Genomic DNA, 15,242 nt, shown 5'->3' with positions numbered 1-15,242 from the left:
GGGCAAGCCACTTCTCTGTATGTTAGTTTGCTTGTTTATTAGAAATGGGAGGGGAAAATAATACCTGCCTTATAGGTTTTGTCTAAGGATTAAATAAGCTAATATCATTTGAAGTACTTGGCACTTAGTGTAACATATTTCATTATCATTATTTTAATTTCCATTGAGTGTAAGATGAATGGATCTATAAGCAGTTGATGGTTATCAATGCCAAAGTGCCTTTACTCCTTGGCTTGTTGGTTCTGAATAATTATTTTCATGGAATGATATTGGGAATGTTGAACATACAGAGCTCAATATTTGTTTTGTTTGGCTTATTGACTGTGAGGCTGAGCAGTCAGATTAAGTAAGGTTTATTACTTTCTCAGTTCCCCGGAATCAACTTCAGTCGGTGGCAGCAGCCTGTAAAGTCCTAATTGAGTTTTCTCTCCTGCGTCTTGAAAATCCAGATGAGGCTTGTGCTGTGTCCCAGGTGAGAGTGATGGGTCTCTTTCTGGCCCTTATTTTGAAGTAGGATTGTGATTGGTGGGTTTGATGGAAAATGGATGGCATAGAGCAGAGGTTGCTAAAACTCTGTAATCGAATAATAAATCATTTGTGGACTCTATGGTAATTATTGCAGCTAGTCAACTGTGCCCTTGTACTGTGAACACAGCCATAGACAATATGTAAATGAACGAATATGGCTGCATTCCGTTAAACTTTATTTAAAAAAAACAGGAAATGGGCTGAATTGGGGCTGTAGTTTGTCAACCTTTGGTGGATAGGACTGTGGAATCTTTTTCAAGGATTGCAAATTTATATACTTATAGGGGCCAGGCAGGTAATAGAACATGAGTGAAATATGCTGGTTGACAAGGTTGGAGGCGCCAATGAAAGGAACCAACTGTTATTTGGCTCTGTCTGATTATTGCCATGTAGAAATGGGGGCTCCAAGTGGTTATATCTTGTGAATTGTTGAGAGCTGAAAGAATTCTGGATTTGTATGTGAAACCTTCCATTTTAAAAAAACTTAACCATAACTTCAAATTGGGAAAAAATAATTACTGTGAGAATAAGACAAATCTGTAGGCCAGGTAGTGTCTGAGGACCATCAGCTTTGCATCTCTGCTTTTTTTTTCCTTCCCCCCAAATTGCAGTTCTTTATGTGAACGTAAATTTGGCCCTGTGCCAGTTGGAATTCCCCAAAAGAGTAGAATCTCCTGAAAGACATATTTGAATTTGTTTTCTTTTCAGAAACACTTGATTCTCCTAATCAAGGGCCTGTGCACTGGTTGTAGCCGACTAGATAGAACTGAAATTATCACATTTACAGCAATGATGAAATCTGCCAAGCTGCCACAAACAGTGAAGACACTTTCAGATGGTGCGTGTTCCTTCTCCAGACCTGGTTCACGGCCACCTCCTTGGCCAGCTTTGCCTTTTGGTGGCACTCTGCTGATCCCCCTTTTTTTGTTCTTGCTGTATTACAGTGGAAGATCAGAAAGAGCTGGCCTCACCAGTAAGCCCTGAGCTGAGGCAGAAGGAGGTACAGATGAATTTTTTGAACCAGCTGACCTCAGTTTTTAACCCTAGAACTGTAGCTTCACCGCCTATCAGTCCACAGGCTCTGGTGAGTTCCTTCAGCCAAATATCCTCATCTCTGGGATTTGATAAGGTGGTAACACTGGAACAAAAATAACTATGTATTTTGTATTTGTGATATAAGGTGATAGTCACATACCACATATAACATTTTGGTCAAGGATGGACCATATGGTCCTGAGAAGTTATATCGTCTAGTGACCTCAAAGCCATCTTAGTTTAAGTATACTCTGAGATTTTATACAATGACACAGTTGTCCAATGATACATTTTTTAGAATGTGTTCCCTCTGTTAAGCCATTGCATGACCACACATGCCTATGGTAGAAATAAAGTAATACAAAACAATGAAAGTAAAATTAATGCCAATTGATTCTGTCTGTTATTACTATTTTTTTAAAATATTTTTTAAATTATAGTTGGACACAATGCCTTTATTTATTTTTATGTGGTGCTGAGGATTGAACCCAGTGCTTTGCACATGCTAGCCGAGCGCTCTACCGCTGAGCCACAACCCCAGCCCCAGTTATTACTATTTTGATGATCATTCTTTTAGGCATTTTTCTTTCTTTTTTTTTAATATTTATTTTTTAGTTTTAGGTGGACACAATATCTTTATTTTATTATTTTTTTTATGTGGTGCTGAGGATCGAACCCAGTGCCTCACACATGCCAGGTGAGCGTGCTACCACTTGAACCACATCCCAAGCCCTTCTAGGCATTTTTCAATGCATAAAGACCATATAGAAGCTGGGTATAGTGGTTCATGCCCATAATCCTAGTGACTGGGATGCTGAGGTGGGAGGATTGCTAGTTTGAGGCCGGGCTCAGTAATTTAGTGAGATACTCAGCAAGATCCTGTCTCAAAAAAAAAAAAAAAAAAAAAAGAACCGGGAATGTGATACAGTGTCCCTGGGTTTAGTCCCCAGGGCGGGGGGCAGGGGGAAGGACCATGTACAATTTTCTGTAAAAGGCATCACTCTAGCTGGGCATGTTGGTGCACACATGTAATCCTAGCAGTTTGGGAGGCTGAGGCAAGAGGATTGTAAGTTCAAGGCCAGCCTAAGCAACTTGGTAAGGCTTTAAAGAATTTAGTGAAATTCTGTTTCAAAATTTAAAAAAGTAAAATAAAAAGGGCTAGCAATGTAACCAGTGACAAATTTTCCCTGGGCTCAATCCCCAGTTCTCCCCCCTTCCCCCCAAAAAAAGGGCATCACTCTGTGTTAGCTATAGAATAGATATTTTCCCCTCCTCTTGGGAAAATATCTCTATTTTTTCCAATATTAGTGAGGAATTTCCCCCCCTCATTATAAGCGAGTCTGAGTATCCCTTGAATTGCTGTTCAATTTTCATTTTGTACAGCAGGGCAGATTGAGGTGAACGGGTGGTAGTGTCTTGATAGACCTGTGTTGTTTTTCAGGTGGAAGGAGAAACTGATGAGCAGTCATCCACAGATCAAGCCTCTGCTGTCAAAACCAAGAATGTGTTTATAGCTCAGAATGTGGCTAGTCTTCAAGAGCTTGGTAAGACATTTGCTGCTGTTGGAAAATGATTTCTGTGCTTACAAAAACTCTTTAAGCATGCTTCTTCCATGTGGACAAAACAGACATCAAACAGAGTCTTGAGGTTGTGCGTTTTCATAATGCAGGTGGCTCAGAGAAGCTACTGCGTGTGTGTTTGAACCTGCCGTATTTCCTACGCTACATCAATCGGTTCCAGGATGCAGTATCAGCCAATTCCTTCTTTATCATGCCTGCAACGGTTGCAGATGCCACAGCTGTTCGTAATGGGTAAGGTGCTCCTCCAAGCTGTGCTTTACATTCTAATCAAAAGAGGTGTGCTTCTAGCCGAGTGCTGTGGCACACACCTGTAATCCCAGAGGCTTGGGAGGCTGAGGCAGGAAGATTATGAGTTCAAAGCCAGCCTCAGCAACGGTAAGGTGCTCAGGCTGAGTGCTTCTGTGTTCAATCCCTGGTACACTCCCCACCCCCCAAAAAGAGCTACCTGTTTCATTTTTATGGCATGCTATTTTTTTTTTAACCAAATTATAGAAGCAAGCAGTTCCAGAAGATTCCTTTGATCTTCTTTGATTTTTCTCTGTTATGTTCCAGTTTTCATTCTCTGGTGATTGATGTAACCATGGCATTGGATGCTCTTTCTCTACCTGTGTTGGAACCTCTTAATCCTTGTCGTCTACAAGAAGTGACAGTCCTCAGCCTAAGTTGTCTATATGCAGGTGAGAAGTTATGATGTTTGGTCTTATTTTCTTAAACACAGATATAATTTCAGGAAACCGTGAGAATCCTGAGTACTTGTCCCCCTTAACTTGTTCCTTCTCCTAGAGAATCTCTAATTTAGTCACATGTAAGTGAAATAAAGTTTCAGTAGGAATCTTTGTAAAGGACCCTGTTTAACTGCTGGCATTGTGTTATATGCACATTCGATTTCATAGAATGTATAGATATTAAGTATCTACTGCATGAAGAACAAAATGACAAGAACTTTGGCGATATCAAGATGAATAATATATCATCCTTGCCTATAAGGATTCTATACCTGAGATTTATAGAATATATAAATCTCAAGGGAGATTGAATCTTGCTGTGGGACCAGGTTTGAAGGAGACTGTGGGACAGAAGGGATCTGTTTATGTTGACAAATGTGAAGAATGTTATTTATGTTTCCATAAAATCCCTTCTTCCTGTTGACCATGGTGTCTTGGAAGCAGGGCCTGACAGCTGGTGTTTATTCTTTGAAGTTAATGTTAAAGTGACTTTTTAACTCAAATCACTGATCCTTGGTTTTAAGTCTTGGACATACCATAGCCCTGGTATGTCTTTGAAGGTATAGCAATTTCAGAAATTCACTTGGTTCTGCAGGTGAGGGTTTGTGCAGAAAGTCTTGGAAAATAGACCTGGGGAACATCAAGAAATTGCTGAGGTCGGTTCATCTCCCTACCTACTTTTTTTTTTTTTTTGGTAGTACCCAGGCTTGAACCCAGGGGCATTTAACCACTGAGTCACTGCCACATCCCTTTTTAAAAATTTTTCATTTTGAGACAGGACCTCCCTAAGTTGCTTAGGGCCTTGCTAAATTGCTGAGGCTGGCTTTAAATTTGTGATCCTCCTGCCTCAGTCTCCCGAATTGCTGGGATTATAGGTATGAATCACTGCTCTCTGCCCCATCTCCCCACATTCTTTGAACAGCTTTAGTTAGAGAATCTTTGTTCAAACAGAAACATAAAGATAAAAGCATCTGTGTTTTAGAGGGTATTACTAAAAAACTTTTTTTTATGTCAATGAAAGAGGCGAGGAGAAATTGCTATGGAATTTTAGAAATAGTAGAATTTGTTTTAGTTGATGAAGGCAGTAGTCTCCAAGGAGTTCTGATATTGTTTCTTAAAAGACAGATAGGGGCTGGGGTTGTGACTCAGCGGCAGAGTGCTTGCCCAGCGTGTGCAAGGCACGGGGTTTGATTCTCAGCACTGCATATAAATGAATAAAACAAAGGTCCATTGATAACTAAAAAAATAAAAAAAAATTTAAAAAAGAAGACAGATAGGATTTCACCTTGGCAACGCCTAGGCAGAGGCAAAACAGGACCGAAAGAATTCTGGAATTTGGGAGAACATACTGCATTGCATGCATGTGTGTAAAGTCTGTGGATTTTGTGGGTACTGGTGGGGGTTGTATAGATGGACCAAAAGGAGGCTCATGTAAAAACACAAGACTGTCATTTGGACCATATCCTATAGAAGTAGACAACAGGTTCTGGAGTGTGTAAGCCTATGAGTTATATTTTATAGGAAGAACATTTAGACAGTGGAATACTGGATATTTTGGTCTGGGGAAGTATTGGAGGCAGGAAGATGGATTAGGAGGAATTTGCAGTTCATTTAGGCAAGACACATTTAGGGCCTTAGCTAAAGAAGTAGCCTTAAGAATAGAAAGCTAAAGAGGCGTGTGAGATTTGATCTTATATCTAATTTGAGGTTTATCAATTTAGATTTTCAGTGAATTTCTTGATTATCACATGGATCTCAATACATTTAATCAATACGTAACTAAAATTGATAAGGATTAAAGCTTTCTTTTTTTTTTGGTATTGGAAATTGAACCCCAAAGGCACTTTACCACTGAGCCACATCCCCAGTCCTTTTTTCCCCCCTGGCTGAACATGGTGTAGAGTCACACCAGTAGTGTAATCATATGTGTATGTAGGGCCCAGTCCTTTTTATTTTTTGAGATGGGGTCTCAAACTTCTAACTTGTAATTTTCCTGTCTTAGTCTCCTGAGTCATTGGGATTACCGGCAGTGAGCCACTGCGTCCAGCAGTGACAAGTTTCTTAAAAATTCATGGTTGGATTATATATCTCAGATTTAGTTTATTATTGAAAATTGATCCTTTGGGATTGATTTAAGGAGAGAGATTTAGCTTGGATGCTTTTGAGAAATACCATGTAAAGCTCAAGGTTTTGTTTGTTCATAATCTTAAATTTCTTTAATAGATATATTTTTAGTTATAGATAAACACAATACCTTGTATTTTATTTATTTTTATGTGGTGCTGAGGATCGAACCCAGGGTCTCACACATGCTAGCCAATCGGTCTAACACTGAGCTCCAGGCTCCAAATCTTAAATTTAATTTTTTTTTCATTAAAAAAGTTACCCAGATTTTAGCTAGGTGTGTTAATTAATACTTGTTTGTAGTCACAGCTATTTGGGAGACTGAGGGTAGGAGGATCACTTGAGTTCAGGAATTTATTCTGCGCAATATAGCAAGATCTGTCTCAAAAAAAAGTCAGATTTTGTTTAAAGTACTTTTAGTTAACGGAAAACTTGAATAGATTATATGGAGTTCTCATATACCTCCTTTCCCCTTGCATAGTTTCCCCTGTTAACATCTGAAATAAGTATGATAGATTTGTTATCCTCAATGAATCAGTTTGACACAGTGTAAGTAAAGTGTTTAGTCTTGTAGGGTTCCCTGTTTGTGTTGTGTAGTTCTGTGACTTTTGACAAATTTATAATGTTAATGTATCCATCATTATCATATCATACAGAGTAGTTTCACTGTTCAGAATATCCCCTGTGCTTCACCTATTTAACTTACCCTCTTTTCCAACCCTTGGTAGCCATTGACCTTTTTATCATTTCTGTTGTATGTCTTTTCTCAGAGTGGCATGTAGTCAAAAATCATACAGTATGTAGCCTTTTCAGACTGGCTTCTTTTACTTGGTCAAATGCATTTAAGGTTCCTTCATGTCTTTTCTGGTTTAACAGCTCATCTTTTTTTGTTGTTGACTTATGTTCTATTGTATGGATGCAGCACAGTTTGTTTATCATTTCCCCATTGATGGACATCTTGTTTGCTTCCATTTGTAGGCAGTTATGAGTACAGCTGCAATGTGCAGGGGTTTTTTTTTGTGTGTGTGTGTGTGTTGGGGGGGTGCAAGTTTTCTGTTCATTTGGGTAAATAGGAGTGTGATCGTTGGATTATATGGTGTGACTATGTTTATTATGGTCTTGCCCTTATGGAGTTTCTTTTTTTTTAATATTAATTTTTTAGTTATAGACAAACGCAATATCTTTATTTTTATTTTTATGTGGTGCTGAGGATCGAGCCCAGTGCCTCACACATGGTAGGCGAGCGCTCTACATCTAAACCATGACCCCTGCCCATGGAGTTTATTTTCAATACTCAGTCATGGAATTGAGATATGTTTTATCTTTCAGTTTTGGAATCTCTGCTTGTTCTTTTTCAGGTGTGAGTGTGGCAACCTGTATGGCCATCCTTCATGTGGGTAGTGCCCAGCAAGTACGGACAGGGTCCACAAGCTCCAAAGAAGACGACTATGAAAGTGATGCAGCTACAATTGTCCAGAAATGTGTAAGCCAAGCTTTGGGTACAGGGAATCCTGATCATTCAGATGAGGGGCATGTCAGTTCCTTTTCCTCAACAGGGACAAGAGTTGGGATATTCTCTATATTCCTTTCCTTGTGTAGTAGGTCTAAGGCTGATTTCCTTGGCATATTGGTTTGCAAAGATGTGTCCCTTTGTTGGCTCTTTAGGAAACCTGCAACTTTGTGGTAGTAGTGGGCTTTATGAAAGATTATTCATTCATTCAGCAAATCATTTGTGGGCCTACTAGGTGTTCATATACTTTCTTTTCTTTTTTCTTTTCTGGTACTGAGGATTGAATTCAGGGATGCTCTGCCACTGAGCTACATCCCCAGTTGTTTTTATTTTTTATCTTGAGACAGGGTCTACATTGATGAGGCCAGCCTCAAACTTACGATCTTCCTGCCTCAGCCTCCTGAGTTAGTAGAGGCACACAATAAATGAGATGCTTTCAGATAGTGATAATTGCATACGAGGAATGAATGGTGATCGAAAGCCATCTGATGCAGGCTTGGTGTGCTACTTTAGATTGGGTGGAGGGAATACCCCTGAGAAAGAAATGTGAAAAAAAAAAATAGATAAACTAAATGTAAGGCTAGGTGTGGTGGCACACGCCTGTAATCTCAGCAGCTGAAGAGGCAGAGGCAGGAGGATGGTGAGTTCAAAGCCAGCCTCAGCAATGGTGAGGTGCTAAGCAACTCAGAGAGACCCTATCTCTAAATAAAATACAAAATAGGGCTGGGGATGTGGCTCAGTGCCCTGAGTTCAATCTGGTATCTGCCTGCTCCCGCCAAAAATAAAAAAAAGACAAAAATCTAAATGTAAATTGGACTTTGGCTCCATGTGAAAATCAAGCAATGTATGGTGGGATAATCTAGTTGAAAAATGGCCTGTGGATATTTAACTCTTCAAGTTAAATTAATTAAGGTTAAGATTTGGTATCTATAATGAAATATGTCACCTTGCTGAGATTTTTTTGTGTTTGATACTGAACAGCTTGAAATCTATGACATGATTGGACAAGCGATAAGCAATTCCCGCCGGGCTGGTGGTGAGGTAAGAAAGCATGTCTCTAATGGGTTCCTGTCTTATAGTCTATAAGATATGAATTCTTCTCCATGTTTATGTTTTGTGCCTTCTTTAACAGCACTACCAGAACTTCCAGTTGCTAGGCGCATGGTGTTTGTTGAACAGCCTTTTCCTTATACTGAACCTCAGTCCTACCGCATTGGCTGATAAGGGGAAAGAGAAAGACCCGTTGGCTGCCCTCCGAGTCAGAGACATCCTTTCTCGTACAAAAGAAGGAGTAGGCTCTCCCAAACTGGGGCCTGGCAAAGGGTATGTGTCTGTTCCTGTGACTGCCACTCTTGTTCTGTTATGCTATCTCATTGGTTGAGGGGCTGCTCTAACTTCTCTCCTCTCTGAATTAGAGTTTGTGTGTATGTGTGTTGGAATTGAGCCCAGAGCCTTGCACATACCAATCACTTGCTCTACCACTGAGCTGCACTTGCAGCCTCTCCTAACCTTTCCAACAGAAAGATGCAATTTCCTACATGGTTTGAATTTAACAATAAAGATAAAGCTCGTGGTCCACTAGCTCTGCATTATAGCTGTGTGATTTTTGATAAGTCACTGGTTTCCTTTGACCCTGTTTTCTTATATGTCAGATGGAAAAATATCTGTAATGTGTATTTTATAATTATTTTCAAGTTCAACTGAAAAAAAAAAAGTGCTTGTGTTGTAAAATGGCTCTCTTGACTTAGAGTGAGTGTTCAATCACCTGTTTAACCTGTGGGGTGAGGATGTCGTCTGCTCATGCTGGAGTGGTTCCTGGAACATTTGTCACTGTTGCCACCCTTTCTTGAAAGGAGGAGATATGACTCATGTGCTGTTCAAAGTTTAGTTTTTAAGCCCAGGCATTTCTGGATTTTATGTATTCTTTTAGTGCCTACCATGTACTCCGCTCTATTATACAGAGTTTGGAGGATATAGCACTTAAACAAGCAGTGCCTTTGCCTTTATGACATTTGTTTTCTAACAACTGGAGAAACAGTGAACAAATATACCATTAAGTACCTTGTAAAGTGTCATATGTAGGTGTTGTGGAGGGAAAGAAGCCAGAGTAGGGATTAATGAATGACTGTTCTTTTAATTGAGATGGAACTGGAAAGGACTCTGAAGATGGTATGGTACATGGAGACCATATATGAAGTGACAGGGTGAACCCTGTAGATATTTGAGGTAGAGTTGTTCAGATTCCAGGCAGAGGTGTGACTGGCAGTTTTGAGGATCATAAGGTCATTGTGACTAGATTGGAGAAATTAACTCAAGAAAGTGGTAGAAAATTAGGTCACAGAGATTGCCAGTGGCCAAATAATATAGGGACAAGTGCTGTCTGAGGGGTTTCATCAGGAGAGATGTGACCTGATTTATTGGTGATCTGAGGACCTAGCTGCTATGTGAAGATGAGACTTCAAAAGCATAGAAGGAAGGAGAACTGCAGGAAGCTAGTTATTATTCTATGTGATTTGTTAATGATGGGCAGTATTTTACTAAGTAATTATATCATAATTGACTAATTTCCTTAGTGATTTATACTTAGATTGTGTCAGATTTATTGTTCTGATAATTTTTCCCCCCTTTTTTAAGTATTAGGCATTGAACCCAAGGGCTCTCTTACCACTGAGCTATACCCACAGTCCTTTTTCTTTGAGACAGTATCTTGCTAAATTGCCAAGGCTGGACTTGAGTTTGTGATTCATCTGCCTCAGTTTCTTGAGTTGCTGGGATTACAGTCATGAGCCACCATGCCCAGGAATAAATCATGCTTCTTGGTAAACCTCCTGAAATGTAAATCTTTTTTGGTGGTACTGGGATTGAACCCAGGGCCTTGTGCATGCAAGGCAAGCATTCTACCAACTGAGCTATATATCCCCAGCACCTGAAATGTAAGTTTTTGGGAACTTGTTTAGCTGTCTCCTTGGAGTAAATTCTTAGAAGTTCAATTATGATGATAAAGGACACAAATATTTTAAATTTTACAATATTTTGCCAAAAAAAAAAAATTAGGGAGCCGAGATCTGGAGAGAAAAGAAAAAAAAATGTTTATATCTTTGATTACTAGTGTGGTTTTCTTTCTTTTCACTGATTTATTGGTCATTTAGGTTTCTTTTGTATGCTGCCTTATGTCCTTTGCTTCAGTTTTCCTCTTTGGTTTTCTCTTTTTTTCTTATTAATTTACATGGCTTGTTATATATTTGATAAGTAAACCCTTTGTCATGTGGACATTTTGGGCATATAGAAGGTTTTATTCAAATGTTATATAAAACTTTTTATTCTCTTTGGTTTGTTCTCAGATATTTTACATAAGTTGGTAATTTTAATCTTTTTCTTCCCAAAAAGAAGGATTCTTTAAAAGTCCAGTTAACACTTAAATGTTGGTATTTTTATATGACCATCATGGCTTTGAATTGGGAGTTTAAATTCCAAAAATCTATGGATTTGAGTTTCTTCTAGTCCAGGAATTCTTGCCATCATGCCTGCAGATCCTTTTGCAGTCCAAGGATGGGCTTCAAGAGACTGTGTTTCTGTTTTAATGCCAATTTTTTGTGTATGTACAATTTTTTGGAGTGTGGGGGAGGTCCATAGAGCCTCCAAGGGATCTAAGATGCCAGAATGACAAGATATACCATTTTAGAGACTGTAATTGATTGTTAATCATGTAAAGGTTGTGTTTTGATTTTTCTTTGTGTAGGCATCAGGGATTTGGAGTACTCTCAGTGATATTGGCAAACCATGCCATCAAGCTGTTAACATCTCTATTTCAAGACCTGCAAGTGGAGGCTCTTTATAAGGTGAGGAGGTTATTCTCTTGGAATCAGCATATCAAGTGCTAGATCCACTTTGGGGTCAGCTAGCTTGGTCTATTAACACAGGTTATTTATTTATTTTTTTTGGCTAAGTCATATCATTAATTTCCCTTTGATATTGATATTTTCAGGGTTGGGATACAGATGGTCCCCCTGCTGTCTTGAACATTATGGCCCAGAGCTCTTCTATACAAAGGATTCAGCGGCTCATTGACTCTGTCCCACTGACGAACCTGCTCTTGACGTTGCTCTCAACTTCTTACAGAAAGGTGAGTGGAAATCAAACCATTGCTATTTTGGAAGAACTTATATACCCTTCTCAAAATGAATAGGATTCACTATACACTATCATCTTTAAAAACCCAAATTGTGGTAATAGTTTTGAAAAGGAGAGGTTTTTTTTTTTTGGTACCACAGATTGAACCCAGAGGCTCTTTACCACTGAGCTGCCCTGTTTTTATATTTCTTATTTTGAGACAGAGTCTTGCTAAGAGGCTGAGGCTGATCTTGAACTTGTGATCTTTCCTCCTCAGCCTCCTAGGTCACTGAGATTACAGGCGTGTGCTATGCCTAACTTCAACTTAACTTTATGTAATTTAATTAGACCATATCTGTTATTGCCACCAACTGTCCCTTGAGGTCCCATCATTTGCATGGGTGCTGTAGCTACAGAAATACCTATTTGCCAAATACAAGCTGTTCCCTACATCTTTTCCTTCTTAGAACATCTATTCATTAGTCAACTAAGTCATGTGAGAGTGGAGACCATATATTCCCTAACATTACTGGGCATGATCCTCAGAGCAGGAACAGACCAGAAGGTCTAATACTCTTGGATTAAAAAAAAAATGACATATGGAGAAAATGCTTCATGTGGTGAATAAGATTAAGTAGAATGGCCCTGTTTTTGTAATTGCCAATTACGGAAATCTTTGTCGTTCTAGGCATGTGTCCTACAGCGGCAGAGGAAGGGTTCCATGAGCAGTGATGCCAGCGCCTCCACCGACTCCAACACCTACTATGAGGATGACTTCAGTAGCACAGAGGAGGACAGCAGCCAAGGTACAGGCCTCTCCTTTTCTCTCCCAGCTTAGTTACAGAGTGCAGCAGATTGTATAGTTCCTTGATTACCATTTTGTTTTCACTTGCCTGGTTTCAACCTTGCTTTTATGTGCTATCAACGATAACATGATATTTAATAAGAGCAAGTTGAGCATTGAAGAATGAATGAGGAATGCTACTCTCAGCTAAGCTTACATTGTGCCTTTTCCACCAAAATCTGTGTTGACCCCTGTTATGTGACCTCTGCTTACAGCTTTCTTAGTGCAACTCTAAATGTCACATCTGAGGTACTTGCTTTGGCTGTTGTTCATAGGTTTGTAGTGGGGCAATTCAGGGGAGGAACTGGAGAGTCTGATGAACTACAGGCCTGATAGTCCCTTCTGCCTTGCTCTCCACCGCTAAGTCTATGAGAGCAATGGGAGATATCAAGAGAGGTGTGATTCTTATCTTAGGGTTTACATTTGATAAGACAAATATAAATTTCCTCTTGTAAAATATTTGACTTGTTATCAGTAAAATAAAGCAAAATTGGGACTGGAGTTGTATGTAGCTCAATGGAAGAGCGCTTGCCTAGCATGTGTGAGGCACTGGCTTTGATTCTCAGCACCACATTTAAATAAATAAAAAATAAAGGTCCATCACAACTAAAAAATATTTTTTTTAAAAAAATCAAAATTATTTCTCCTTGTTGGGCTCCTTTTAAAAAATTTAGTGTTATTGAGATATAATTTACATACTATAAAATACTCTCATTTTATGTATACCTTTAGAGAAGTTTTGACAAATTTGTGTACTTTGTAGCCACTTCTATGATCAGGATATCCTTGTGATTTTTGATTTAGAAGAAAAATTTTTTTTGTTGCTTTCTCTTTCTCTATTCAGATGATGACAGTGAACCTATTTTGGGCCAGTGGTTTGAGGAGACCATCTCCCCCAGTAAAGAAAAAGTGGCACCTCCACCCCCTCCCCCACCCCCTCCACTGGAGAGCTCTCCTAGAGTTAAAAGCCCCAGTAAGCAGGCCCCTGGTGAGAAGGGCAATATTTTGGCTAGTCGCAAAGATCCTGAGTTGGTAAGAGTGGATTTTTGAGGTTTAGTGGGAGGGGATTTGAGTGGAATGATTGTGATAATCAGATCATTTGAACTAAAAAAACAGGTTAGATGACTAGCATTTAAATATAGTTTTGCTTAGAATTTATGTGTATTAATTATGTTTCATTAAATAATTTGTACTTTTGGTATTGTTTCTCTGATGGATAGTTATTAGCACAGCCTGTAGAATAGACAGAACTGGGTTTGAATCCTATTTCTACCACTCAATGACTCTAGGCAAGAATCTGAATTACTTACTCCAAGCTTTAAAACATTTTGTTACCTGTAATCCCAGTGGCTTTGGAGGCTGAGGCAGGAGGATCGTGAGTTCAAAGCCAGCCTCAGCAACTTAATGTGGCCCTAAGCAATTCAATGAGACCCTGCCTCTAAATAAAATATAAAAAAACGGGCTAGGGATATGGCTCAGTATTTAAGTGCCTCTGGGTTCAATCCCTGGTACCAAAAAAAAAAAAAAAATTTTTTTTTTGTCTCCTTATATGGGAATGATTGTACCTGCCTCTAAGTATGTTGGGGGAAAATATTTGAAAAACCATTAGCATAGGTCTCACATATGTACTTTGTAAATATTGGTTTAGCCAGTATTTCTTGATTATCTACTATATGTCAGCCCTGTTCTGATAATTTGTCAGTCAGTGACTTAGTTACAGTTCTTAGTTTCATACAGTTTACCCACTATTTAAGGTTATGAACATAAAAATTTATTCAGTAATTGAAATTAATTTTAATAGAGAAGTAAAGAGTCAGAAATTCTACATATGTGTAATAATCATTAGTGTAGGTTTCAGAATTCACTCTATTAATAATTTCTAGAGCTGGACAAAGGCCCTTCAAGAAACAAAGAAAATGCGTTAGTAGTTGGAAATCCTGTATCTTTATAGAATATATTCTGAAGTCTGTTGTATTAAATTAGCATACTATTTTATGTCGTTGGTGGAATTACATAGGAAAGAGTGTCATAAATAAACTTAGGAAGTAGTTTAAAATCTGATTCTTTAGTTCATTGTGTTTATTGCATGAGACCTGTGGGCATATTTCCTTTTTATATTCAGGGTTTGTAAGAACTCAGGGCTTATGATCCTGATAATGAATGGTTTTGTGTTCCTTTTAGTTCTTAGGTCTGGCTTCCAACATTTTGAACTTCATTACCTCTTCCATGTTGAACTCTCGGAACAATTTCATCCGAAACTATTTGAGTGTGTCTCTTTCAGAACACCATATGGCCACTCTGGCCAGTATCATCAAGGAGGTGGACAAAGATGGACTGAAGGGTTAGTAGGCAGATTCTATGCTGGGTGAATTTTTATTGTGGAGTTTGGCTGTTGGCAGGGTGTTAGTAAATGGCTTCCCATCTTTCTTAAGGTTCATCAGATGAAGAGTTTGCTGCTGCTCTCTATCACTTCAACCACTCTCTGGTGACTTCTGACCTTCAGTCTCCCAACCTGCAGGTTTGTGTGCACTGTGGCTTATGAGGCCAGGCGCTGTTTACACTAGCTCCTATGGGATACAGTTGTTCCCATTGTTAAAGAATGTTTTGTCCTTGAATTACCCTGCTGGAAAGAGCACTGGGAGATTATTCTGTTTCCTGTGCCTTATATAGGACCATTTCCTGAAAAAGAAAATGTACCTTTCCCTCCAAATGAGTAAGCTTAAAGAAAAGTGAAAACAATAAAAACAAACCCCTAATGATTATGCCTATAGAAAAGCAGACAAAAT

General features: G+C 38.9%; 1 protein-coding gene across 8 annotated transcripts in view; it reads left to right on the top strand.

The window, feature by feature from the left end:
• The window catches only part of Ubr4 (ubiquitin protein ligase E3 component n-recognin 4), a 129,162-nt gene that overhangs the window by 8,851 nt on the left and 105,069 nt on the right, over positions 1-15,242 (top strand). For all 8 annotated transcript variants that reach the window (XM_077803688.1, XM_077803687.1, XM_077803684.1 and 5 more), the window contains exons 3-17: positions 369-472; positions 1,237-1,366; positions 1,473-1,612; positions 3,005-3,107; positions 3,233-3,374; positions 3,696-3,820; positions 7,351-7,475; positions 8,484-8,543; positions 8,635-8,825; positions 11,242-11,341; positions 11,488-11,625; positions 12,301-12,418; positions 13,301-13,488; positions 14,638-14,797; positions 14,889-14,974. In XM_077803688.1, coding sequence (XP_077659814.1) covers positions 369-472; positions 1,237-1,366; positions 1,473-1,612; positions 3,005-3,107; positions 3,233-3,374; positions 3,696-3,820; positions 7,351-7,475; positions 8,484-8,543; positions 8,635-8,825; positions 11,242-11,341; positions 11,488-11,625; positions 12,301-12,418; positions 13,301-13,488; positions 14,638-14,797; positions 14,889-14,974 — 1,910 coding nt within the window. The remainder of the gene's footprint in view (positions 1-368; positions 473-1,236; positions 1,367-1,472; positions 1,613-3,004; positions 3,108-3,232; positions 3,375-3,695; positions 3,821-7,350; positions 7,476-8,483; positions 8,544-8,634; positions 8,826-11,241; positions 11,342-11,487; positions 11,626-12,300; positions 12,419-13,300; positions 13,489-14,637; positions 14,798-14,888; positions 14,975-15,242) is intronic.

This window comes from Urocitellus parryii, chromosome 11, assembly GCF_045843805.1.
Source record: "Urocitellus parryii isolate mUroPar1 chromosome 11, mUroPar1.hap1, whole genome shotgun sequence".
Classification (NCBI taxonomy): Eukaryota; Metazoa; Chordata; class Mammalia; order Rodentia; family Sciuridae; genus Urocitellus; species Urocitellus parryii.
The sequence above is the reverse complement of the archived record's forward strand: the minus strand, read 5'-3'. Positions and strand labels throughout refer to the sequence as shown.